At 43.2% G+C, this 27213-nt stretch overlaps 1 protein-coding gene across 2 annotated transcripts; it reads left to right on the forward strand.

The window, feature by feature from the left end:
* The first annotated feature begins 92 nt into the window (after positions 1-92).
* PDCD11 (programmed cell death 11) lies at positions 93-27179 on the forward strand. 2 transcript variants are annotated; one of them, XM_080347879.1, is made up of 36 exons: positions 93-135; positions 931-1042; positions 1617-1748; positions 1928-2095; positions 2984-3145; positions 3760-3883; positions 4250-4431; positions 4889-4996; positions 5447-5653; positions 5959-6083; positions 6711-6771; positions 7475-7621; positions 7745-7996; positions 8939-9082; positions 10003-10203; positions 10777-10947; positions 11348-11567; positions 13925-14077; positions 15660-15775; positions 15947-16464; positions 17030-17092; positions 17569-17680; positions 18188-18277; positions 18596-18698; positions 19225-19402; positions 20060-20116; positions 20622-20744; positions 21046-21168; positions 21353-21548; positions 21729-21851; positions 22186-22329; positions 23349-23599; positions 24277-24445; positions 24717-24870; positions 25432-25597; positions 26124-27179. In XM_080347879.1, exons 2-36 carry the CDS (start codon positions 941-943, stop codon positions 26293-26295), a joined length of 5517 nt encoding a protein of 1838 aa, XP_080204005.1. In that variant the 5' UTR covers positions 93-135; positions 931-940; the 3' UTR covers positions 26296-27179. The 2 variants fall into 2 exon arrangements, with proteins under 2 accessions (XP_080204005.1, XP_080204006.1); XM_080347880.1 differs by having other exon boundaries at positions 13928-14077.
* The last annotated feature ends 34 nt before the right edge of the window (positions 27180-27213 follow it).

Genomic DNA, 27213 nt, shown 5'->3' on the forward strand with positions numbered 1-27213 from the left:
TGCCCTTTGCCCCTTGCCCCGCGTGCTGCTTCCGGTTGCCTCTCTGCGATCCCAGCGTGCGGCTCCCGGCACAGCAGCGAGCGGAGGCGGCGGGGCCGGGGCCGGGGCCGGGGCCGGGGCGGCAGCGGCCGGCAGGTAAGGCCCCTGCGGGCACAGCTCCTGCCCGGCCCAGCCGCGCGGCGCGGCCGGTGCAGCCGGCTCGCTTACCGGCCGCGGGAGGGGTCTCTGCTGCTTCGCGACCCCTGTGATGAGCGAGCCGCGAGGGACTCTAGTTTTATTACGTCTGTTATGTTTAAAGGAGTTCTGTGTGCCTAACAGACTACTTTAAATTTGGCAACGCAGTGTTTTAGTGTCAGTTTCTGTGGAAGTGCTGTTGGCTAAAGTGATAAATCGCATGTGCACGTGTCGTTTACAGAACGAGCTGTAGACAGATGAAACGTATCAAATATATACGTATAGAGTTTACACAAAGTTGTATCCCATCGTATTAACCTTTAAGGGTGGTTTCCGAGAAGTAAAAATGCAGTGAAACTTCGTGTTTCACTCACTTTCTCCTTCATGACTGAAGCTGGTAATTGCAGCTTGTCCACTGAAGATACCAAAGATCTGTTCAGGAAACTTATGGCTAAAGCAGTTTTATGAATATCTATGTGCAACTAAATGCCTTAAAAGAAATGTTTTAGTAGAATTGGGCAATAGTAAAAAGTCTTAGGGATGTGTATACTTAGATGGACCATTGCAAAGCTTAGATGTAGTAAAACGTTAAATACATTTGGACATGAGTTTCTGTTTTGTCACTGATTAACTGTGAAGTAGCCATCCAAACTATTTCTTGGTTTGAGGGTCATTCACTCTTATGTCTCTTCAGTGTTTGTGAGGAACAAGCGTAACAGCTGCAGTCTAATCTCTGTTTTGTCATTTGTCCTATAGAATTGCAAGCATGGCATCCATGGAAGAAAACTTTCCTCGAGGGGGTATCCAGAAAAAGCCCACAGTGGGAAAAACACCCAACTCAAAGTTAGAGCGGGACAATTTGTTTGATGTATGTTGTTTTCATGTTCTTGACTAATTCTTCTCAGGATATGACCTGCAGTCTTTCCAATCCCTGCTTTCTGTAGCAAACTATAGAAGGGGCTTCCAGAAAGAGATAACTGCTGACATCCACCTTCTTCTGATCTCCTGAAGGTCCCTGCTGTCTGATGCATGTTGAATGTGATGACAGAAAAAGTTCAATCAAAGTTATTCAGTCAGGCTTTAGCTCTTAAGCTTTCCACAGGCACCTTATCCTGAGGCGCTTGTGTAGCGAGGGGAGAGCTAGTGGATACAGACTACGTTTGGTCTTTGTTTTTCTGTAAGCAGAGCGTGGTGAAAATCACTTGTACCACTCTTCTTCATGCCCAAGATTCACAGTTCTATAAATGATCTCCCTCAGTCCAAAAGGAGATATTCTGGATGATTTGCGTGTATACATATAGCAGTTACCAAGGTTGATCTTTTTTTCCTACAATGCTAGTGTTTTCTTCTAATTTTATTCTGGGCAGCAGAGTTCTGCCTTGGTGCAAAGTTGATCTCTTTATCCACTTTTATTTTTTTCCTCTGCTTATAATCTACTTTAGGTTCACCATGAAGAAAAATCTCAGAAAAGAAAAAAGAGCCAAAGGGATCAAGGAAAGCAGAAAAAGTTCAAGGCAGACAAGACAGCTGCAGCTAAAGACAGTGTTTTAAATATTGAGCCACTCACAATTGAGGTTTGTGGATATTGTTTGATTTTGTTTGTATCTCTCTTTTGGGCTGTCTCAAAACAACATGTTCTTGCTCACTAAACCTGTAAAATACATCAGTGATTCAGGACAAAAGTGTGTTTACCACCCTGTTATCACTGACTTGCCAAGATACCCACGCTGTGCTGTTCTTCCTGCTTTCCCAGGTGCTCTGTGAGGGGATGCTGCTCCTTGGGTGTATAAAAGAGGTCAGTGACTACGAGCTGATCATCAGCTTGCCCAACGGACTTACAGGGTTTGTGCCAGTCACGCAGATCAGTGACACCTACAGCAAAATGCTGAGCAAGCAGGTGGCCCAAGGAGAACTCCTGGAGGTGAGACCTTGGCCTGGGGCTGTGATTTGTGCTTGGGAGCTCGGGAGTGTTAATAACACCTCAGAACCAGCCCTAAGGTCTTGTATGGGAGTCTGGCTTCTGATGTCTTGCAGCTGACTTGAATTTGGTCACTTGCAGTGCCTTAGGCTTGGCTAAATAGTCTGTCAACTTCATAGCCTGTGGAACATGAAGGGATTTGTGCTGCCTGTCTGCTGCTGAAGCGAAATACTGATCCGGGCTGTAGACAGCTGGGGGAAGAAGTTGAGGAAGTGGTTGGAAGATGATGTGAGGGCGTGGGGATTAGCACTGTCTTTGCCATTTAATTATGTGTTGCTCCATGCGACGTGCTGCTGTGTGGTGCTAATGTGGGCTGACCTTGGTTTGGAACTGGCTTTTCCGAGCAGACTTTGTGATTTCCTGATAATGTTGATTGTTAGAAAGCATGAGGAGGAAGTGATCTCTTATCCTGTCTCTCTGGTGTCCGCACTCCAGAAATTGTTCCAAGGTTGTGTGGGATGTAGTATCTGCTGGTGTGCCAGCCTTTTGATGGTAATGGTTTTCCTTGATGAAGGTGGAGGTGAGGTTTGGGTCACTGTTGGCTCTGTACAGATGTTTTTTCAGCTGCAACCTGCTGACTCTGGCCCCCACAGTATTCCTTTTTAAACGAAGCCTGCTAGAGCTGCTAATGTCTTGTAAGGTCATGCCTGGTTCTGTATTGAGATCCTGGTGTTTGTGGCATTTCTTGTCTTCTAGTGTGTTGACAGAGAAACAGGACTTCCCTATGAGGTTTTGATTTCAAAAGCTACTTCAGTAACAAATTCTGGCCTTTTTATGTTATTCAGTATTGTAAAATTTGTATGTTTTTTTCTTGGTCATCTTTCTGGTCAGGACTTGAATTCGCTCTCAGACATGTATTCTCCAGGAACACTAGTCAGGTGCATCGTAACCAGCGTTGAGAAAAGTGCTGATGGACGTCGGAGTATCAAATTATCGATCGACCCCAAGAAGGTCAATAATGGTCTGAATGCTTCGGCACTTGCATCGGGAATGGTACGTGTTCTGGGTCTGTCACAGCCTCTGGGCTTTGGAGGTGCTTCTTGCACAGTGTGTGTGGGGGAACATTTCTGTTTGTCTTTGCATGGGATCAGAGAAGAATTGCTCCTGCTGTGGAAGAGACCTGGGAGGAGAGAGCAGTACTGGCTCTTGGTTCTAGGTTGTCACTCATGAAATCCATTCACCTGATTCTGTTTCAATATGAACAAGTTATTTAAAGACTTATTTCTGAGTAGATTTCTATGTTATTTATGCAGAGAATGATAATTAGCCTGCTTTGCAGAGGTTCTTAGATGTTTACGTTTTGTGTTTCCACCTGTATGGTTGCCAGCATGTGCACTGCTACTTTTGAGCATCCCAATTTTTTTCCGTACTGGTTTGTGAGCTCTATATGTGCATAGTCAGATGACGGTAGAGTTGAGACCCCACTGCCAAATGAGCTCTGTAGCAAGAAAGAATGTAGTGTTCTTTCTGCTGCTCTGGAAATCTTTTCTCTCTGTGCTCATGAAACAAGTGAGTATTTGGGTGGGGAATCTCTTACCAGATGTTCATTCTTTGAAGATCCAGCTGTTTTGTCATGTTACTTGTTTTCTATGCTTCCCTCCCAACAGCTGCTCTCTGGCTTTGTATCTAGTGTGGAAGACCATGGGTACATCATTGATATTGGAATCAGTGGGACTCATGCTTTCCTACCTCGTCAGAAAGCCCAAAATTATATCAAAGCGAACAAGATAGGTAAGTAGGAGTGCAGGAGGAGTTGCTGAGCTTAAAGTGGAGTTGGAGAATGACGGGAATTAAAGGTTGTTTTATCTGTGGTGTTAGTGCACCTCAATGAGATTGGGTCAGGGTGGAGTCATTGCAAGTTGCTGGAAACAGCAGTTTTGTGGCTGGTCTGCAACAAGCCGTTGGGTTTCAACCTGTTTTCTGGCAGGCTGTTACTGTTCCAAGCCCATCCGTGCCTGCTTGCAGTAGCCTACACTTAGATTCAGAGGAGTTCTAACTTCTTAAAATACAGGGAACTGCAAAAAAGCTTTGGAAAAAGAGGAAGGGAATTCCTGAGTGTTCCTTGTGCAGGTTTTATGCTGTGACTTGTCTTCATAGGGTCTGACTTGAAAATAGGCCAGAACCTGAACTGTGTTATTGTGGAAGTAAAGAACGAGGGAAGAGTGGTCCGTTTGTCCATTGACCGATCAGAGGTTGCTGCATCCCTTGCAACAGAGCAACAGAACTGGACGCTCTCAAATTTATTGCCAGGGCTGGTGGTGAAAGCTCGAGTGCAGAAGGTAAGGTCTGGTTTGGGTTTGTTGTTTTGGGTTATTTTTTGGTTTTGCTGAAGGTACGGAGTCATTTGAAGTAGAGATGGAAGCTTATGCCATGAAAATTTTTGTGCTTGCGCTCAATTACTTTACAGAAGCAAACACTGTTATTCCCATAAGGTCTGATCTCTGTCCTGGGTGTGATGCTGTGAGTATAAAGGCTTCCACCTGGAGTTGGTGATGAAGCTTGAAGCAGAACAGGATCCATTCTTTACTTCTCTGGCCTTTGCTTGGGAAAAGTATTCCACAGGTTGCAGTATTCTTCAGAGTAAGCATAGCATTATTGAAAAACTAAAGGAGTGGTTTTGCAAAATAACGTTGAAAGCAGAATTGTTAGCGGATTTCTGTCTCTTGTGATGCGCTTGTTGATTAGAATTGACAGTGAGTGCAGATCTTTTTGGTATCTTTTCTTTCCCCTTTCTAGGTGTCCCCACTGGGGATCAAGCTGAGCTTTCTGTCTTCCTTCACTGGCATTGTGGATTTCATACACATGGACCCAGAGAAATCCATGAACTATTCTCCAGATCAAGTGGTAAGGAGAGAGCAGGGTGGCTGGAGCTGCTGTGTTGCTTGCAACATCTCTTCTCCAGCATTTTGGTGGAATAATCTCTGAAATATCATTGATGATAGCTGTCTTCATTATCTTTTATTTGAATTGCTATCATGATTGCTTTACAGTTGTAAAGAGCAAAGCCATTCCTGGGGTAATGTAAGACTTATTTGGGAAACATGAGAGACTTGAAAGTGATAGAAAATCTATTGTGCGGTCACATACCAGACTAGCCCAGAAACAACAGACAGAGGCAATAATCCCTCGTCAGTGAAGCTGCTAGAATTGAAGTCTTAGTAGCAATATTGGGGAGTGCTTGTACGTGGACAAAGAGTTCAGATGCCAGGCACGATGTCTAAAAACATGAGCAACGTGCCTTTGTCCTCTTCTGTGTACATACTCCTGGTTAACGAACGTGTTCTCTTCTCCCAGGTGAAAGCTTGCATCCTTTCCGTCCACCCCACTTCCAAGGTGGTGCGGCTCACTCTGCGGCCGGCCTTCCTCCACCCCGGGGGATCCCCAAACCAGCTCCCCAGTGATCGCGTGGGGGCAGTGGTGGAGGAGTCGACAGTGAAAGCTTTCTACAAGCAGTTTGGTGCCATCTTTGAGTTTGAAGATGGCACTCTTGCATTTGCACGGGTCAGTACCAGGGCAGTGAGGGAAGTCCTTCCATAGCTGTCTTTGCCTCCTGGGGAAGGAGGCTAGGATGAGGTTTTGCTTTCCACCTTAATGTTCTTTCTGAGACAAATAAAACAGAATTAGGACAACATGGAAGGTGTCTGCTAAATCATACCTCCACTTGTTCTGATTGGAATGTAGGAGAGCTGTTGAGGAAGAACTGGTGAAACCTGCTGCACAGAGCTAGTGTTAGAGAAATGATTGGGTCAGATGCTCTATCAGTGCTTCCATTTTCAAACACTAAATTGTAATTATTTTTTTTATAGTTGAAACATCTTTCAAAAACAAGAAAATCCTTTAAACCTGCAGCATTTAAGACAGGATGCAAACATAAATGTCGGATCATTGACTACAGCCTAATGGATGAGATGTATATCGTATCTCTGAAGTAGTAAGTTTCATAGACTCTTCAAGAAAATTGGTTGAAGGATTCAAAAAGTTTAGTTGAGGGTGGAAAAAGCTACCTTGATTTGCTGGGCTGGAATTTGCCATTTGGGGTTTTTGGCTTGTATCTCTGTTGGCTCGTGCCAGCTTGTCTGGGCATCTCACATATACTCCCCATACTATAGAGAACTGGGACTCCATCAGTGTAGCTGGTGGGCTGAGACACGGGGAGACTAATTTAATTTTGCTGATATCATGGCAAAGGAGGCTGAAGAGGAAATGGAACCTTGGTCTTCCAAGTCCCAGCCTATTTAGCTTCTCCCTCTTAGTTTTTCCATCTACATGGCTTTAAGCAATGCAGATGATGGGCTTCATTTTCATGGAGCCATGGCTGGTGGCCATAACTGTGTGGCTGTCACCTGGAACGCAGCCTGGTGAACCTCCATGAGCTTTATGTCCAGAGACTGTTTTTGGGAGGTGGGTTGGTTGGGGTAAAATGCAGAACTCTGGAGTTGTAGAGCACTGGGTGGGGTGGGAGGGTGGGTGTAATAATGGGTATTTGGGATAAGGCAAAGATCCTGAGTTTCCTTCAAGTCGACTGATTGGTCATCTCTTTGCTGTGTCTGTTTCCTAGTAAGATCATTGAAGCACGATTTCTGCAATACCAAGATATCCACACAGGAGATGTGGTGCAGGTGAGCTTCTGAAGGACTGACACACTATTGTGTGGCTGTTATATTTAGAATAGATCTAGCTAATGTGCATTTCCTCTGCCTAGTATGTATATTCAACTTCCGATCCAGACTAGTGAGATTAAAGTGAGGAGAAATAACCTCTCCTTGCAGGACTTGATTAGTGGAATGCGATACTTTCCGTGTTTTGTTCAGGTTTTCATTCATGATGCCACCAAGGCAATACAATTTTAGCCATAGTCAGTCATTTATTTATGGCAATGAATACATTTTTAGAAAAACTTCTGTGAAAGAGACTAAAACTTGCCTTGCACTCAAAGTAGAATTTCATGTATGGACCATCACAATCAGCTGATGGGCAAAAGATTACGCAGTTGTGATTGTTCTTATGTTGAAGTAATGACTGTATTGGATATGTCTCTGGAAACAACTCGAGTTTGCCAGTCAATCAGGATTTTGTAGAAGTAGCCTACGCTTCAGGAAAAGAGGCTGGAAAACAATCTCACTTAATGTATAAAAGTTAATGGGTCAGATTGGTTGGGTGGACTGTGGGTTGGACTAAGTTGTGGGTTTTTGTTTTTTCTTTTTGGGGAGGTGATTAGATTTGGTAATAACAGGTAGTGCAATGTCTTGGCTGTTTCCTACCTGTGCACAGTCTGCTTTTTATGCTGAACTTACAGATCCTTTTCCCTATTTTTGGTGCTAGGGCAAAGTGTTTGCATTTAAACCCATTGGGATGCATGTGAAGGTGACTGATGGGATTAAAGGGCTTGTGCCGTCCTTGCATCTCGCTGATGTGATCCTGAAGCAGCCTGAGAAGAAATACAACATAGGAGATGAAGTCAAGTGCCGGGTGAGAGCTGCCAGGCAGGGTCTTCAGCTGCTTTGCACTCCTTTGTTCTGAGTACTTGGCAGCTGGATTGATCAGACAGTGGCAGACATACCTTTTGTACCTTCTTGTACTCCATTCTTTTAGGTGCTAGAGTGCAATCCTGCAGGAAAGAAGCTGATCCTTACTCTAAAGAAAAGTCTTGTCCAATCGAAGCTTCCAGTCCTCTCCAGTTATGAAGATGCAAAGCCAGGTCTGATCACACATGGCTTTGTGGTGTGTGCAAGGGAGTTTGGCTGCATTGTGAAGTTCTACAATGATGTCAAAGGTCTGGTACCCAAGAATGAGCTGAGCTCAGAACCCATATCTTGTCCAGATAAAGTCTTCCATGAAGGCCAGGTAATTAATGTGCCTACATTTACTTATGTTTGAAGGCAAAAGAGAAATCTGCAGCTGAGTTGGCTTCAATGTGGGTTTTCCCCTGGAGGAACCAACTGCACCAAGGGATGCCCATGTCTATTCACTTTAAGTAATAGTCATGCTCCATTTAAACAGATTAGGCTGTGAAAGGGGCAGCTTTGAGTATTTCACCGAACTGTCTTTGTTTCTAGGCCCTCTCTGTTCTGGTGTGCAGGACGCACCATGGTATGTGATACAGGGACTACGCTTGGTTGAGTTATTGAGATCTTAGTAGAAGTTTGGAATTCTAGGCTGCAGTGTCTTCTAAGGAAGTTAAAACTCTTACCTGCAGAATCAGAGGGATGAGGTTTTCTGCCTCTGCATTACTCTTATTTTCCTGTTTATTTCAAATCCTGTACATCTTAAACACGGCACTCTGGGAACCATGCTGTTCACCAAGTTCATGTCTTTGTTGTGGGTGAGCTTATAAAGATCTCAGCCCTCTGTTTGTTTGAGGTTTTTTTGTTTCTTTTTGTTTTGTTTGTGGTTTTTGTTGTTTCTGTTTTGTGTGGTGTGTGGTTTTTGTTTGGTTTTGTTTGTTTGTTTGTTTTTTAAACTTGCCGCTTATTGGCTGGCTAAGGAGAAGGGTAATTTTCAAGTCAAGGTTTCTGACTGCAAATCTGGAGATCTGGATTTTATTCTGTGCTACAGATTTACCACATACAGATCATTTAGTGATTACATACTTCCATTTTCCATACATGTGATCAGAAGAACATTTGTCTCTGGTTGAACTGGTTAATTTAAAGTCACTGGTTGGCTATCCTGGTTGTTAGGGAGTAGTGTGCTCCATCTGCATATCCGTGTCTCATGTTGTAGGTAGTAGCACACTGAGAAGGAAGGTCGGCTGAATTAAACTTGGTTTATCTTTTTTTGCTGCAGGTTCTCAAAGTAATGGTCTTAAAATGTGAACCCGAGCAGGAAAGACTCTTGTTGTCCTTCAGGTTATCAAGCAAGCCTGCTCCAGAGGACAAAAAGGAATGTACTCCAAAGAAGAAGCAGGAAGTGAAATATCAAATTGGAGAGGTATCGAGTTCAGTGATTGCTCACTTTTTTGCCATTTCCTGCTTTTCCAAACAATTTGTTGTCACTTTGAACAACTTTACTTCAAGAAAAGCTGTTGTTGGCCAGGAACTAGCATAAATGTGCATTTCTTATTGTGGTGTTTGCCTCCTGGATCAAAACCAGGATCTCTCTCAGAGGTCAGGATAAAGGAGACCCAGGGCAGTCCTTCTGAAGGTACCAATTAGTGCTCCTACTCCTAGGTGGAGTCCTCTTTCTTCTGGCTGCTGCTGATGTTCTTACTCCAAAAGCAGCTGCTTTGCTTCCTGGAAAAAAGATAACTTCAGAGTAATGTTCTGAAATGCTGTTGTCTTTGGAAAGAGCACACTTTTCTAGCACCGTGCAGATACTGCTAATACAGGAACAGGACAGTTCTAATCTTGTTTAAATTATTCCCTTTACCCTTCAAATAAAAAGTCACAACTGAGAGATTGTTTCTAGCTCTTGATTTCTCTGGGAGCTTAGAATTATTTTTATTTTACTCTCAGTGTTGGCATGCTTTTGAGGCTCAGCCCTGGTGATGTGAAATTTTCTCATATATACCCTGTTTCCCAGAAAATAAGCCAGGGTCTTATACCATTTTTGCTCCAAAATATGCTTACTTTTTATACATGTATAGCTGTCTGGACACTATTTAAATTGACTTTTTTATGAACTGTAACTAGGGTTTATTTTTGGAGTAGGCCTTATATTTCAAGCATCTGCAAAAATCCTGTAAAATCATGCTAGGGCTTATTTTTGGGGTAGGTCCTATTTTTGGGGAAACGGTAGCTGGGAGGCCATATCAGGGCCCCAGCAGTGCAGCACTTAGTACCCTGTGCATCAAAAGGGATGACTTCAAAGACACTTGGAATTTTATATCACTGTATTTGTTCTCTTTACAGATGGTTGATGTGAAAGTCTTGAAGAAGAAAGATAATGGGCTCGAAGTTTCTATCTTAGAAGATGAAGGCAGTGTGGTAGCCTCAATTCCCACAGCTCACCTCTCTGACTTCGTTGCGAACTGCAAGCTTTTGTGGCATTGTCTTCAAGAGGGAGATGTCCTGCCGAGAGTGATGTGCCTAAGTGACAAAGGAGAGCGTATTGTATCCTTTGCCTCCTCAACCAATCAAATAAAGCAGGTGCAGGGAAGGAGTTATCTGTCATGAATCCAAAGTATCTGCAATAAACAGAAGATACACCAGTTAGTGTGTTGACCTGGAAGCTCATGATGTCAAGCTCATGATGCTTCAAAGAGTCATTATAAACTGCTTGTGTTAAAAGTGAGGCTCAGCTACTGCTAGAATCCCATCAGAACCAGGACTTGGTTGTGAATTGGCTGATCTTTCCAACCAGCTTCCGGGCTGTTAAACATATCACAACCTTAGCAAAAAACTTGCTGCTTTTATACCAAAAATTAGAATGTAAGTATTAGTGAGGTGACATTTCTGCTAGTGAGAGTCACACATCTTTGAGGCTGAGCAGCTTGAGAGACATCGAATGCTAAATTTTAGTGTAGAGAGAACAAGACAATAAAAGGAACTGCAGGATTTTGAGCTCCTGTACTGTCTAGCCTGCAAAAAGTGCTCTAGCCTCAATGGTTAACATTATCAAGAGATTTACTCTGCATCAGGCTCCTTTTATCCATCTTTTCCCATTTTTCCTAACTGGTTGTTCAGATCTTGAGCAGAAAGTCTGCAGTGATTTCTGCTGTACAGGAGGAACAAGTTGTGAGAAGTTTCCCTGAAATCCAGCCTGGGATGCTGCTGACTGGTTACATAAGGAATGTGATGCCCTTTGGAGTGTTTGTGGAGTTCCCTTTTGGTGTAACAGGACTGGCACCCAAAGTGGTAAGTGATGCATTCACTTCAGTAAGCAGCATGTGTGCAATCAGACATGCTTGAAACATGGCTTTTAGCAAAGGAACTATAACAAGGAGGGAACAATAGTTCTGCGGAGCCTGCATTTATACAGCTTCCTCGAGTAGGGTAAAAGCTGCTTAGGTCTGAGTTTTAATTCACTTCCAAAACAAAATGAAGAACTTTATGCAAATGAGCTTAAGCCTCAAAGGTGGATTTCTTGTGACTTCAGTGACTAATTTCAATTGATGGCTTCTTTGTTTATCTTTGTTAATTTGTCATGCATTTTCATGAAGTCTTAACTCAAACCCTTCTTCTGAAAAGCACTTAAGGTGCTTGCTAGTTAGCAGCTGTGCTCAGTAACCCTTACCCCTTTCTTTCCTTTTCACAGAGCATGAGTGACAAGTTTGTGACGGACACCAAGGACCACTTTGTGGTGGGACAGACTGTGATCGCAAAGGTGATGAGCACTGATGAGGAGAAGCAGCGTGTGCTCCTCAATTTGAAGGTGTCAGAGTGCAGCTCAGGCGATTCTGCTGCAGAGAGCTTTGCCCTGCTGAATCAGTATTTCAAGGAGATGAAAGAAATCAGGAACTTGCTGAAAAGAAGAGGTAAAAGATTGCACATGTTCTGCTAAGAGGGATCATATCACAAAAAAGGGGCTACAGAGGAACAGAAAAGGAAATCCATTTTCTTTTAAGTGAAAGGAAGGTCAGTTCAAGCAAAGAGTTGGCTTCCAAGAGGACTTATTAGAAGGATGTATGTGCAGTGTCTGCCATTGACTAGGAGTCTTTTTCAGAACAAGCCAAATAAGCTTCTCTTTTCACTGAAGTCTTCTAGGCTTCTTACATTGACTTCAGGTTGAAGTTTAGAGAATTAAAAATACGGGGATAAAAAGATGAACTGTGAGGACCATATATTGAAAGAGGAAGGGATGTGCAATGGTGCTAAAGGATGGATTCCTTGCAGGGTCTGTGAAGGGTAAGGAAGGCCAGGGTGAGACTGGGTGTTCTGTGGAGCAAAGCTTTTCTCCAGCCTTGAGATGCTTTTTTTGGTGTGAATAATTGTAATTGCTTTATGAACCAATGTGAAAGTTGACTGAGACGTGGCAGTAGTTTCACTGTTTAATTGTGTTATTTTCAATCCGGCAATGGTTAATTTTTAGTACTCTATGTTCTTGTATTTTAAGAGCTTTAGTCTTCTGACCTGATTCTTGTGGTCAGCAAACAGAAATTAAACTCTGAAGAGTTTAGAGGTATGAGAGATATTGGACAAACCTGTGAAACCTATCTAACTTGCCAACAGAGGTCTAGGCATGTGTTTTTTCTATTGTTTTTTGGTTTTGCTGCCCTTTTTTGTTGTTGTTTATGTGGTGAGGTTTTCTGTGTGTGTTTTTTTTTAATGGTTGTTTGTTTGTTTGTTTGTTTTTTGAAGAGTGACTCATGGAAGTCCAGAATGAATGTATTTTTGTGTGTCTGAGTCAATTGCTACAAAGCAGCAGTAGAGCAAAACAGGCTGCCCAGTGCCCAAACCTGAATTACCCCAGATGTCTGAAAAGAGAATGATGATAAGCGATATGACAAGCTCTCATTGTGTGCAAAGTCATGCATTAGAAACAGACTCGTAAGACTTCCTACTGCTCATTACTTGGTTTAGGAAAAACAGCACTGGAGTGCTTACATGCCATCTAAGAATCAGAATAAACATCATGTCAATTCTTCTCTATACTCAAAAGTGATGGAAGGACAGAAGACAACTGGATGTGGCCTGAGCCAGTGCATCAGTGTCCCTTGCTGTGACATTAGAAAGTTTGGGCAAGTTACCTGTCTGATGGTAAAGCCATGATCTTTTGTCCTCTGATGCTCTGAAGAACAGTACATCTGTTTAAAGTTAATTATGCTTTTAGAGGGTTAGAAGGCTTTGATTTAAGAATTTCCTTACTTGCCTGTTATACACTGCAGGCAGCAGGGGCTCATTGCATTTCAGCAAATGGGACCAGCTTTGTCCATCAAAATAAAGAAGAATAATTGACAAGAATAATGATGTATTATTTGTGTGCATACCCTATTTGCTGGTAACTCATAACTGCTGAGAAATTACCATTTCTACCTTCATCTAATTGTGTTTGTTTAACTATGACAGTGAAGGACACTAACACTGTTTTTTACTGGCAGTCAAGAACTGCTCCTACTAGTCTCATGGTACAAAAATCTGCATTTGTGCATGATGCGATCATCAAGTTCTTTTTTATTATTGATATTTGTGCATGGGATAACTGGTTTTCACAGAGGGATTTTTCAACCACCCTGAGCCGTAGCCAGCATCTGCTCAACTAGAATCTGTAGTGATGCCTCTACTAGCTTCAGTACAAGGATAATTATGCTGACACTTGAGTGCTTGTGATAACCCGAACTAGTAGTCACATGAAGGATCAGTTTGTACAAATGGATTTGCCTACTTGTATTACAGGTTTGCAGAACGAGTCCTCAAGCAAAGGTTTTCTCACATGCTGTTTTTCTAATGTTAGGAATACTGGACATATTTCAGTTTATTTTTATCAAATTCTAGCTTTACTTTTTTAGGTTATTTTTATATCCAGTAATGTTTGATGTTTTGTTTCTTGTAATTGTAAAGTGACAGGTCTGGTTTGTGCTTTTAGCAGTAATCTATTTTGCTTTCACCTTTTTTCTACAAGCAATGCTGTGTGACAGTGTTTATGTAAGATTGGAAAATGTTCTCTACAAAGTTATCAGATCCTCAATTTCTCTAAAGTGTTTCTACTTTGACTGATTCTTAGAATTTACCTCTTTCCCTTTCTACAGATTCAGGAGTCCAAACTGTTTTTTATTATAGTGGTGGATATAAATTCTTGTTCATGCTTTCTTGAGCAAACGTGAAAGCTGTCTTTGTTTTGCCAAGACACAGCATAGATGAAACAGATTTCTCACTTTATCTTCCCTTTATTTAGAAGAGTCCAGCATGGCCCAAGCCCTTTGTGAACTGGTGCCTGGGAAGCAGCTGCAGCTGGTGGTGCAGGATGTGAAGGAGGATGGCTCAGCACTGTTCAGTGGCAGCTGTGTCACAGGCTTGACTGTGACAGCCACTCGCTACCATTTAGGAGGTGAGTGTCTTTTCTTTGACTCCTTGCTTTGGTTTTCACTCTTGGACTTTGAAACCTCTCTCCTGAAATTAATTCTGCTGAGGGACCAACTTGGGAGGAGTCTAATCAGACTAGGGATGGACTTAAGGAGTAGTTTAGTTTCCAGATGTGTTGCCAGCCCATTTGTGCAATTCAGAAGATATCGCTTAAACCTACCCGTGCCTCTGTTACAACATCTGTAAACTGGACTAGATCATGTGTTATCTCTTGGCCTCATTTCTGACTGGTGACTGGTCACCAGTGGTGTTCCTCAGGGTTTAGTCCTAGTGCGAGTTGTGTTCAGTATATTTATCAACAATCTGGATGCAGGACTTGAATGCACCATTAGCAAGTTTGGTGATGGTGCTGTTGACTTTCTTGAGGGACAAGATGCCTTACAGAGCAGTCTAGATAGATTGAAGCATTGGGCAATGATTAATGGGATGAAATGTTAAGTCTGAATGCTGAATTCTGCACCTGGGATGGAGTAACATCGGGCACAAAAGTAAACTGAGTGAGGGGTGGCTGGAGAGCAGCCCTGCAGATGGGCATCTGGGGGTGCTGGGTGGCAGCAGCTCAGAACAAGTCAGCAGCGTGTGCCCTGGCAGCCAAGGGGCAAACCCCATCCCGGGGAGCATCACAGCACAGCCAGCCACGCAAAAGAGGTGATTGTCCCCCTGTATTCAGCGCTGGTGCGGCCTCATCTTGAGTACTGTGTGCAGTGGTGAGACTGGACATAAGGAAGCATTGTTTTTACTGAGAGGTTGATCAAACACTGGCACAGGCTTCCCAGAGAGGTGATCAATGCCCCAAGCCTGTCGGTGTTTGAAAGGCAGCTTACTCTTTTTTTATCTTCTTACTTTAGAAACATGTTCCTTGGAGCATGTTCTATCTGAAACTGCTGTTAATTTTTCTTTTAAATCAATGTGACTTTAAAACAGGATGGCAATTTCTGTACTTTGCAATTCAAAAATTAAAGCAGAAAAGTGCCATAGTATGCAGAAACAAACATGTACATGCTGTGATAATGAATAAACCAGTGAAACTAATCTAAACTGCTAACTTCAGCAAGACTAATATCCCAGTACTTCTGCATTCAGAAGAATTTCTTTGTTTCCTCAGCAACAGGTAGATTGATGATGGTTTTGTGCATATGTTACCATAATCTTTTTCAAAACCTTTATTATTTTACCTTGAATTTGTGTTTAATCAGCCTCATCTGCATTATTTAAGAGGTGCATTTTCATAAAGTCAATTTAGTTCTTCCATCAAAGTTTCAGACTCTATTTTTCTGAATAAAAAACTCCATTTTTTTTTTCCTCCTCCATTAACATTGGAGAAATCTGTTCTCTTCTTAAAGAGATGATTTATACATCTGGCTGCTAAGTTTACTTTGTTACAGTAACATGATTACAATTAGTAACTAAACAGTCTTTGTTGTTGTGGTCTTCAGAAATTAAACTGAACCACAGGCAACCCTTCCTATCTGACATGTGCCACTAGCTCAGTTGCTCATAATTCTTCACTGTCATCAAGAGATAAATCTTCTTGTTCTCATTTGTAGACAAAAGTATTGTTCCTGGTGAGAAAACAAAGGCAGTGGTTCTACATGTGGATGCCCTCACATCCAAGGTGTATGTTTCTCTTCGGGAAGAGCTGTTAAAAAAAAGAGCCAAGCAAGTATGTGTTCTGGTTTTAGATCTGTGTGTTTCTGTTCATCTGTCAAACTCTAGGTGATTGCTAAATTTGAGGGAGGGCGGAAGGGGGCTGCTTCCTCCTTCAGAACTGCAGGAGGTAGTGGAGAGAATCAAAATCTCAGCAGGGTAAGTCACTATCTTCATTTCTGTCTAGCGGCTCACAGAGAACTCCCAGCACTCTGCCATCGTGCAGCACGTAGCAGAAGAGTTTGCCATCGTGTCTCTGGAAACAGGCCAGCTGGCGGCTGTCCCCATAGCCTCTCACTTCAATGACACCTTCCGCTTTGACTCAGAAAAACTGAAGGTGGGACAAACAATCTCTGCAACCTTAAAAGTAGTGAAGGTGAATGACCACGGAGTCTTATTAGCAATACAAGGCCCAGGAAAGAAGAATGTTTTTGTAAGAGTCCGGAACGAATCTGAGACAGCATTAGAAGAAATTATTCCGACTGTGAAACACTCGCTTTCCCTGGGGGATGTTGTTACTGGTACTGTTAAATCTGTCAAACCAACCCATGTCACAGTTGCTATTGATGACAAGGTGACGGGTTCAATCCATGCATCCCGGATTCTGGATGAAGTGCCCATAGGCTCTTTTCCAACATATACTCTGAAAGCTGGACAGAAGGTGACTGCCCGAGTCATTGGAGGCAGAGACGTGAATACTCACAGGTGGGAAAACGTGCTTATAATATTACTCTTGGGGGGAATCAAGGGGTGAAACAGTTACTCATTTCAGCTGATCTAGGCTGTTCCCTCTGTCACCAGATACTGTTACAGCTATTCTTGCTGGAGTAGTTGAGGTCTGAGGAAATCTGTTATTATCACAGTATGTTTCACAGTATGTTTGGGATTGGAAGGGACCTCAAAAAGATCATCTAGTCCAATCCCCCGACACTCATAGAATTATATTCTATATGAGATCCAGGTTTCAGTGAATTAGGTCTCTACCTGTGTCACTGTATTTATTTTGAGTATGAATTGCAAGAAAAAAATGATCTCTAAACTCTTAAGATCCAGTGGAACTCTTAAATACAAGCAGGATTTGGCATCAGGGGCTAAATTTGCCAGAGTATTTTGGGTACTCAAGTTGCCACTGAAATAGTACTAGAAAGAACTGGAACTCAAAGGCTTTGGTAGTTTTAGAGGGCTTACACCTGTTTTCTTGCCAATGCAGAGGGACTACAAGTGACTGGGGGAGATCATGAGAAACTTTGAACCTTTTCGTGTTTTATAGGTACCTGCCCATCACCCATCCACACTTCACACGGACCATTCCGGAGCTCAGCATTCGACCAAGGTGAGTGTTTGGCTCTGTGGTGCCTGCAGATGCTTCACCAACTTTGTATCCTTGTAGGTTCCCTCCCTTGTTCCTCTCGTTTTTGAAGAAGCTGACCATGAGCAAGGAGCTCTGCACATATGCATTGTGGCAAGGCCTCTTATTCCCTCTTTCACACTAACTGGGGTCCAGGAGCTGTGTTAAACCTCTCAGTGTTCTCTTAGCACGCAGTTTCCTTTGAATGTCCTTTTGGCTTCAGGTTCTGGCAGTCTCGATTCTGGTATGTCTGTTTGTGTCAGAAGGATTCACTCTTAAGCCCAGGGAAGAATTAATTCCCTGCAGAAGGATGCAGCTGGGGAGGGGATAGGGATGAATGTCATAAAGGCATTGTCACAGTAGTACTGGATTACCGTAATCTCTTGGGTTTCTAACTCCTATCGTCATCATTAGGACCAAAGATGTCTTACTGTTGTCCTCTTCCTTTTTTTTGTAAACAGTGAAATAGAAGGGGAAATCACAGCAATGGTGGACCTTAAAGAAGATGATGATGCCCTGAAGAAAGCTGGGCTCTACAGTGTTGGACAGACAGTCACCTGTTTTGTGAAAAAGGTGAGGTCAGAGTCTTCCTAAGGAGTGTGCTGAGGGAGGCAGCAAGTGGGGGTGACCTCAGGGGCCTTAGTTCAGCCCTAAACACTGACACTACTGTGGTCTTCAATAGCTGAGTGTGTCGTGCAAAGTGTGGTGTCTTATATGGTGAGTAGAAGAAGAAAGTCACATTTTCTATACTTGATGAAGTTGAGCTGGCTCATCCTCTTCAACATGCTTGTTTGTTGCCAGCAGATGCTTCCCACCCTGCCCTCTAGTGAACTGGCTTTGAGAAATTGTGTGTGCTACCAGTGCTAAGTGTGCTCACTGCTGATCCCATGTGTGCACTTGCCTGTGAACACAGCAGTATTGTCCTTATAAGAGTAGAAGCCAAATCACCAATTTTGCTTGGTGCAAGAGCCAGGGCTGGAGGAGCTCATTCTAGTCTTAAAAATGAGGGAATCCACCGGAGAAGGTTTTTTTTTGCCAGGGTCTCATGATATCTTCTCTGGTTATTTGGTGTCTTCTCAGTATAACATGCTCAAAAATTGGCTGGAAGTAGAAGTTGCCCCTGATATTCGAGGAAGAGTTCCTCATCTGCTGCTGTCTCTGAACACCAAGGTAAGAGGCCATTACAGATAAGGTACGTGCACATGGCTGTAAATAACGACTGCAGACACTTCTGACATCCATCTGAACTCATACTCTCGTGCTCTGCCCTTTCAGCATCACTGCTCCTCACTGACAAGTGAGTACGATCCCTGTAGTGAGCTTGTCTCAGGATGACAGAGTCATTGAAGCAATGCTGAGCTGTCAGTCAAGTGTACACATTAAAGATGTGTGTAGAAAGTGTAAAACTTTGTATGAGAAACACCAGTCAGTCAGAGTTGTGCCAAGCTCCATTTCTGGTAATAAGTGGAAATCTATCTTTTCTTTCAGGTCTTAAAACATCCAGAAAAGAGCTTCAAAAATGGTCAGGCAATATCGGCTACAGTGACTGGAACAGATGTCACCGAAACAAAGCTCTGCTTGTCACTCACAGGTATAGTGGAGCCTTAACAGCAGGACCCCACCATAAATGATTCTTTACTCAAGAGGTGGGACTGCACTGACCCCTCAGGTGAAAATGTTACACTTTAGAGACAAGCTGTACCTCCCTATAGGACAGAACTAACCCCTGGGACTCTGACCCAGATGTAGCAGCACACTGGGCAAGATAGGTCAGGCCTTTACACTAAAGAATTGCTTTCCTTCTGTCTCAGACTGAAGCCCTTCTCTGAGCCCTTATGAAAATTTTCCCTTCTGATTTCAAACATGAGATTGTACACTTGTCAACATCTGCGAGTTATTCTGGATCCTGGAACTGTGCAACTATAGGGGACCTTGTCTGGGCTGCTGAGGCAAACATTGCTGTGAACGGAGTGCATAGACTGCCCCTTACCAGAAGTTAGGGGGTTTAATATGTGACTAGGCAACTAAAATTGGCTTCACTGACTCATTACCCTTGTTGCTTTGGCTGCATACTTTTGGAGTACTATGAAGCCCTCTTCCTCCTTCACTTTTTCCAGGAATTCAGTCACTGGAGCAGGGCACCATCACTGTAGGCTCAGTAACAAAGGTGACTCCACACATTGGTTTGACCATTGCGCTGCCAGGTGGGAAGACCGGCAAAGTCAGCATTTTTCACCTGAATGATACTTACACAGAGAATCCTCTGGGTGACTTCAAAGTTGGCAAGATTGTCAGGTCAGTAATTCTCTTTCTTGTTCTCTCCAGCTGTAAGGCTTAGAAATGTCCTTCCTTTGGTGACAGGCTTTTTGCCTCTTTTTCCTTTTTTTGACTCTAGGTTCAGTCTGTAGCTAAGAAGTAATATTGATTTATGACCTTATATGCGTTTGGGTCAAAGTCTTGTGTTTTCCACACATGAAAAAGCCTCTTTTCAGCTGTCGTCTTGGACCATGGTTTGAGAGTAGCTAATCTCTTAGCTGATGGGACTGAGTGAGACCAGTTATCCCAGCTCTGCTGTGGTTCTATGGGCTGTTTGACAAGTCAGTTGTCTTTACATTCGTAATGCACAAGTAATTGCATTTCCCTACTTCACAGACTTGTTGGGAATGCTGGAGAGTGCAACAGGCCAAGTGATTCAGCTGTAACAATCTTTTAAGTCTTTTATACTTTCAATAGGACTGGGTAAAGAAAGTAGATGTGTTTCAAAAAACGCTTTAGCTGGTTTCATGAACTGTTGTGTCATGCTGATTTGTGTTAGACAGCAAGTGTTCCAGGGGAACAGAGTGGTTTGTTTCCTCTAGAGCTTCATTCTGCTAGTGAAAATACCTGTTTTCTACTTATGGCTTTTTTAACAAGTAAAAAAGCTTTGTTTTCTCCCCTTGCTCTGCCATGCAGGTGTTACATCCTCTCCAATGAGAATGGCAAAATTCAGTTATCTCTCCGGCAATCTCGGTATGTGACTTCTCTCCAGACTGTTGATCTCCTGCTTAGCAATGTTCAGCTGCATTTTAACCATTTTGATTAAACATCAGACTTAGTCCTAAATGTCTCTTAAAACTGAGCCTCTTGCTTTTTCTTCTCTATGGGACAAAAATGCATAAACCATGTGGAATGAAGTATCTTAGAAATAACTCGAAAAATCCCTGAAGTCAATGCTGTGCAGGTTTTCAGACAGCATTTTGGTCTCCTCAGTTTCTTGGTGTCAGAGGAAGCCAGGCTGATCTGTTTTGTTTGGCTTTGTTTACAGCAGCATGTCTATTCTCCAGTGCTAAGTGTAGCTTGGTAGAGATGCAGAGAGTCCATTAGTACATTTGAATAAAATGAAAGGTGTCTCTGATCTGCTGTGTTTTCCAGAAAATACTAGCTGTTGTTAATACTGATTTCTTTTTGTTGATAGCCAGAGCAGAATGTGGATTATGCAGGTAGGTGCTTTAACTTCTAACCTGTTTTCTTTTAGGCTAAACCCGAAGAGCAACAGCAAAGTAGAGGATGTTGAAATAACCTGTATTAATGATGTTAAAAAAGGCCAGCTAGTGAGAGGCTATGTCAAATCAGTCACTCCATCAGGTGTATTCTTTGGGTGAGTAGCATAAGAAAATTATGCTGGGAAATGAGGGGTTTTGGAGAATTTTATTTTGAATGTATGATTCTGGAATCTTGTTTGGGGGTGACTTCTGGCATAATGCAATGTTGCAAAATAAATTTCCTCATGGGAATCAAGATGTCATTGCTGCTTTCTCAAGCCTTTTAAATTAAAGTAAGGGAAAGCTTGGGCAACGCTATGTAGAACTGGTGGTGCCACAGATCTAGTCACTGCGCTTTTATCTTTTCCTTTTTCCCCACTATGGAATACTTATTTTTGGTTTTCCTCCTCTGCTCAGCTTGTCTACTTCTCTTCTGGGCCGAATCCTATTCCAGAATGTTTCCCCTTACTTTGTACAGAAACACTCCTTATATGAAAAGTACCTGCCTGAAGGAAAGCTGCTCACTGCCAAGGTGCTTGGGTAGGTCCAATGTTCTTTAAAAGGGGCCATGAATTAGTAGAAAGGAAGTGGTGGAGGAGGAGAGGGTGGAAAGAGGGAGGATAAAAGGCATGAAAATTTTAAAGATATTCATATCCTTGTAGTTGTTATAAATGCTCTGATTTTCTTTTTCTCCTCTCCCGCTGCTCCTGGCAATGCACCATAGTGTAAATGGAAAAGAAAAACATGTTGAGCTCTCTCTCTTGCCTGAGGACACTGGGATGCCAAATGTCTTGCCTGAATCCCTCTGCCTACCACGATATGGTGCAGAGAGAGAGAAAAAAGAGGCAGATGATAAGGAAAAGAGGAAAGAGCTTAAGCTGAAGACAAAACGGAGAAGAGGAAACTCTGAAAGTGAGCAGGTATGGATGTGATTGTGCAGGATATGCTGAAGGACTTGATTGGTCCAAATATTGAAGGGACTAGGGCACCGGGCACCACCCTCTCTCTGTTGTTAGGCTCATTACCTTGTGACCAGAATTGCCTTTAAGATTCACCCCAGTTGTTGCCTTCCACTGTCCACTCATTTCCTTTTGTTGCAGGAGGCGAAACCAAAAAAAAGGAAGATCTGCCCAGCAGATGAAAATGACAGTGGAATTGAGGTATATTACCGGGAGGAGGAGGATGATGACCAAGAGGAGGAAGCAGCTAAAAAGAAATCAAAGGTGAGAAGTTTGGAGGAGAATCTGAGTCTGACATGATTTCCAGCCCTATTGAGATGTGTCAGTTTTCACTTAGATGACAATAAGTACCAGATAAGCTACAAGTAGGAGTGACACAGACTGGTGTTTGTGTCATCTGAAAATGGCTTGAGATGGATCAAGTTTAAATTACAGCAGAGGTGACCGAAGTTTAGTGTTTTTGTTGGTGGGCTGTTTCCATGTCTCACAAGTCAGTAGTACTGGCCAGAGGGAAGCCACAAGCAAACAGGTGTTGTCTGATCTCTGTGTAAAAACTTCACATTAAAACCCATGGTGTTCCTTGTCGTCCTCCAAACAGATGAGGAAACCTGGTGAAGCTCCCAGGCTGCAGGTTTCCACAGGCTTCACCTGGGATGAGGACATGACTGCAATGGATATACCTGTGCTGAATCCGAAGGAAGAGAGCTCAGAGAGCGAAGAGGAGGAGGATCCGCAGTCGAAGGTACTGTGTACTAGTGTTGCCTGCACAGAAGACACCACATGGTGGCTTCAATGAGATGTCTCAGTATTTGCATGTCTGTTTGCCCCAGAGCAAAGCCTTTTAACTCAAGGCAACATCTCTGACAGCTAATACAGAACTTCCTTAACTACTGTGAGCACTGGGCTTAACAGCAGATATCTCTGAAGCAGAGGAGGAAAGGCCCTGATTTAGCATAGCTGTATGAAAATAGGGCTTCTCATGTTGACATGCAAAAGAAAAATTAGGATCAAACAAACATTTTCATGAAAGTAAAGCTTTTGTATTTGATATAAGGTCTGTTTTTTTATTTTTCTGAGTGTTGTAAATTTACAGGAAATTTTCCTGGAGATGAAAAACCTTTTCAAATTTTAGTCCTCTTACTTAGAAAAACATGACAAAAATCTTCTTTCATGCTGTAATTTTTAGAAGAGTTTTCCAGTATGAGCAAAATCAGAAACAAACTTGTGAGTTGCTTTCATGAGTTGCTTCAGGATTTCCCATCCCTCAGAGCTCACCTCTGTGAAGGCTGTCCATGGCCAATGCTCTGTTGCCCAAGGTGTAGCTGCCTTGTGCCGAGAATGATGACACCGTCAGTTCCCAGTTTTAGACCCAAGTCACCCCAGTGACTTGCACAATTTCTCTCCATGTATCTTGAATTTTTACAGAGGGTGGTGGTGTTGAGCACTGGCCCAGAGGGTAAAGACGGAAGAATGAGAGGGAGGGGTGAAGTGTGAGTCCTGCAGTTGGTGTGCAATACTAGCAAAGTATTTGGTCCCTCAGTGTATTGTCCTAAAATAAATGAGATTTCATGTGCCGCTGCTCTTCTTGGACGTGTGAACTGTGAAGACATGGGGTGTGTGTACCGTTTTCCTTCTGTCTTAAACAATTGGTTGCATCTCTTCCTATGAAAACTGCCTAGCCTTGGACATACTGGGGCCTGGCTGTGCTTTAGCTGAGCCTGTCTGTTCCCCCGTGAAGTGCCTGCCTTTATGTTCTTTCAGCTGAAGAAACGAACAAAGAAAGAGAAGGAGCTAGAGAGGCAGAAGGAGGAGAAGGAGCTCTGCAAATTAGAGGCAGCTCTGATGGACCCCAGCCGACAGCCACAATCAGCAGATGACTTTGATCGCCTGGTGCTGAGCAGTCCCAACAGCTCCATCCTCTGGCTGCAGTACATGGCTTTCCACCTCCAGGCTACTGAGATTGAGAAGGCCAGAGCTGTGGCAGAGAGAGCACTTAAAACAATTTGCTTCAGGTAATAACAGAGCTCTGCCTTTCTTTGCTCCAAAGAATAAATCATGGCAGAGTAGTTGTGGTGGGAGAGGAGCACTGGTGTGTGTGTGCACATGTGTGGAGTGGCAGAATCTATTTGATGAGCTCAAAAGGATGAAGCGGTAGCAGTTGTCAGCTGGCCCTTTGAAGGTCTGGCCTGAGTCACCACAGTTGACCTGCCGCTGACTTGCTGCAGCTCATGAGCACAGTAACTGCCCAAGGTATCACTGAGCGAAGACATAATTCTGAGCGGTCAGGAGGGTTTGGAGGAGCATAATGCTGTCAGTGATGTTGTCCTTAAATCAAAATGTGAAACAAACTGTGCAACTCTTGTGGCTTTTTCTATAGGGCTGCACTCGTATGTTTAAACATCCCTACAGCATGATTAGGTATATTATGCTTTCTTGAATCATCCACGTTTTTGGTTTTTTTTTTTTTTTTTTTTTTTTTTTTTAATTACAAATAGCAGTGATCAAAAGCTGTAGTGTGAAATAACTGCTGTGCTCTATTCTAAAAGTTGTGTTTCAGTGAGCAGTATGCTCCCCTACTTCATCTGTCCTCCAGGCAGGCTTCAAATCAGTGCATCGTTGTAGGGTGATTTGCAAAAAGCTGGTGAAGACTTCTAAAAGGCTAAATATTCTTGTTCCCATCTGCTTAAAGGGAAGAACAGGAGAAGCTGAATGTCTGGGTGGCTCTGCTGAACTTGGAGAATATGTATGGTACCGAGGAGACACTGATGAAAGTCTTTGAGAGGGCTGTTCAGTACAATGAGCCTCTGAAAGTCTTCCAGCATCTGTGTGACATCTATGCCAATTCTGAGAAGTACAAGGTAAGATGGTGCAAGCAGGTCCCAGGCATGTATCCCGTTCAGTCATGCCAGTAAACTACCATTGCTCGCTGTATAAGCTTCCAGCTGTCAGACGTTAGGCCTGTCTTGTTCCTAACTGGGATTGATAGCTATGATTGACCAGGACAAGGAACTATTGATACTTGCTTCTCTCTTATAAGTGTTTGGAGATACCTGGGCCAAGAGTAAGAATTTTAAAGCTACAAGGCTTTATTATGAATCTGTGTGATCTAACACAAGTCTACCCTCCCAGCAAGCAGAAGAATTATACCACACAATGCTGAAGCGTTTCCGTCAGGAGAAATCCGTGTGGCTGAAATATGCCTCTTTCCTTCTGAAGCAAGGCCAGACTGAGGCTACGCACAAGCTTTTGGAGCGTGCGCTCAAGGCTTTGCCCACCAAAGAACGTAAGTACTCTCCTTCCTGTTCATAATGTGGCCCAAGTGTTGACCGTGTGTCTCCAGTACCCGGGCTGCTCTCTGATATCTCTGCCTGTGACGATATTAGGAATAAGTGGAAAGTGTGGCCAGTTGGTGCTAAACATGCTGCCTTTGACTGTGTCAGCCTGGATGTCAATGCTAAACCCTCCTGTAATAAAATATGCTGTGATGGGCAAAAGCAAAGGACCCAGAGCAAAAAAGATACTGAGTCTTACAGCTCTCTAGAAAAGTTCAGCTGGTCTAGTCCCGGGTTTGTGGGGCTACCTATGGATGCTGCAATGATGCATATTGGATGTGAGACTAAACTTCTGTCTCCTGCAAAAAGCTGAAATGGGAAGTGAACTGTGACCCTTCTCTCTCCCACTCTCGTGCTACCTTTGTTCAAAACCACTTTACAACAGTGCCTTTTGTCTCTGGGTAGGGATGATGCTGTCTCTGTGCCTGCCTCCCTTCTGTGTAATTATCACTTGTGTTTTTTATAGGGAAGAGGGCTGCTGTAGTACCCTAATATGTCATTACTTGTTCCAGATGTGGATGTCATTTCAAGGTTTGCACAGCTGGAGTTCCGTTTTGGGGACCCAGAACATGCCAAGGCCCTCTTTGAGAGTACCCTCAACAGCTATCCCAAGCGGACAGATATCTGGTCCATCTACATAGACATCATGATCAAACAGGGCAGCCAGCAGGAAGTGCGGTGAGTTGTGCTACAGCAGGCTGGGAGGGGGCAGAGTCCAATGCTTGGAGCAATCCTTGGAAAGAGCAGAGGTACCCTGCAGCAGGAGCTTGTCTGGGGCCTCCCAGAGCAGAGCAAAGAGTTTGCCTTGTTGTTTCTGAAGGGTAAGACCAAACTCTTATGTATCTTGTAACATAAAAAAAGAGAAGTTTCTCCATTTTTCTTTTCTTTTTGAGAGCTGACTAAAGGAAGTCCAGCTTCCCACATTATGGATCCAGCCACATCCGCTTAATGAATGCAGGGTCAAATATGGTGGCTGGATCTTAGCTTAGGTTGACCAGCAGCCTCAGAGTTCAGCAAGCAAATAGAAGGCTTCTCCTTGGAGGTTTTGGCCAGTTATCAGGAATATATTTCTTCAAGCACCAGCACTTCACAGCAGGTTGAATGTCTCCCCTGACTTCCTGCTCTTTGTTCAAAGGCAGGATACAGGGCTTGTGTTGAGTGCTGTCACCAACACAGTGATCTGAATCACTTTGGTTTCTTGCAGGGACATCTTTGAGAGGGTCATCCACATGAGTTTGGCACCAAAGAAGATGAAATTCTTCTTTAAACGCTACCTGGATTATGAGAACAAATTTGGTACAGCAGAAAGTGTCTTGGCTGTTAAAAGAGCAGCACTTGAGTATGTGGAGACCAGGAGTTCCCTTGCTGACACCTAAGTATGGCTCAAGGAAAAGCAGAGAGACTCAGCGCTCTGTGCAGCGTGGGAACTGAGAGGTGTGGACTTCCACTGTGAGTGTCGATGGACAGCGAGTTTCTGGAGAGTGTTGGTCTGTGACCAAACCAAACTGGAAGGAACCAATCAAGGGAAAATATTTGAAAAATGTTTGCAGCTTTGTCCAGATGTTACAAATAATCCTGGTCTGTTGATGACTTTGGAGACATGTTTTTAAATATAGACTGTTTTATAACCAATACAAACCTGTTATTTTTTTCCTGCAGAAATGATGCAGTTATGATCCACTATTTCTAGGTACAGTGATGTCCTAAAATTGATTTCTTTATTTGTCGAGATGTCAAAGAAGATTCTTGCCATTGGCTGAATTAACACTTTGAAAGATTTGTCACAAGTGCCTTTGTACTCCTCACAACTGGCAGAGCAATGTGGAATTGTGGTATAGCTGAGGTTGAAAGGGACCTCTGGAGGTGATCTGGTTCAAACCCCTGCTCAAAGCAGGGCTCAGCTAAACTAGGCTGCTCAGGACCATGTCTGGTTTCATTTTGACTCTTCCAAGGATGGAAATTCCACAAGTTCTCTAGGGATCCTGTTCCAGTGTTTGACCACATTCACAGTTAAAAAAAAAAAAAAAAAAAAAGTATTATATTTAAATGGAATTCCTTGTATTTCAGTTTGTGCCCAATTCCTCTTGTCCTGTCACTGAGCACCACTAGGAAGAGTCTGGTTCCACCTTTTCTGTACCCTCCTGTCAAATATTTATACACGTAGATAAGATCCACATTGAGCTTACTCCTTAGGCTGACCAGCCCTAGCGCTCTCTGCCTCTGCTTGTATGATGGATGCTCCAATCCCATAATAATTTTCCTGTCCCTCTGCTGGGATTTGCCCCAGTAAGCCT

Source organism: Nesoenas mayeri (genome assembly GCF_963082525.1).
Source record: "Nesoenas mayeri genome assembly, chromosome: 7".
Lineage (NCBI taxonomy): Eukaryota > Metazoa > Chordata > Aves > Columbiformes > Columbidae > Nesoenas > Nesoenas mayeri.

Bases quoted from the DNA above. Each gene is read 5' to 3' on its own strand.
- PDCD11 (XM_080347879.1), top strand. From the start codon at position 941: ATGGCATCCATGGAAGAAAACTTTCCTCGAGGGGGTATCCAGAAAAAG. The intron at 1,749-1,927 runs GTTTGTGGATAT...CTGCTTTCCCAG, and splicing joins TTGAGCCACTCACAATTGAG to GTGCTCTGTGAGGGGATGCT. The intron at 7,622-7,744 runs GTGAGAGCTGCC...CCATTCTTTTAG, and splicing joins GAGATGAAGTCAAGTGCCGG to GTGCTAGAGTGCAATCCTGC.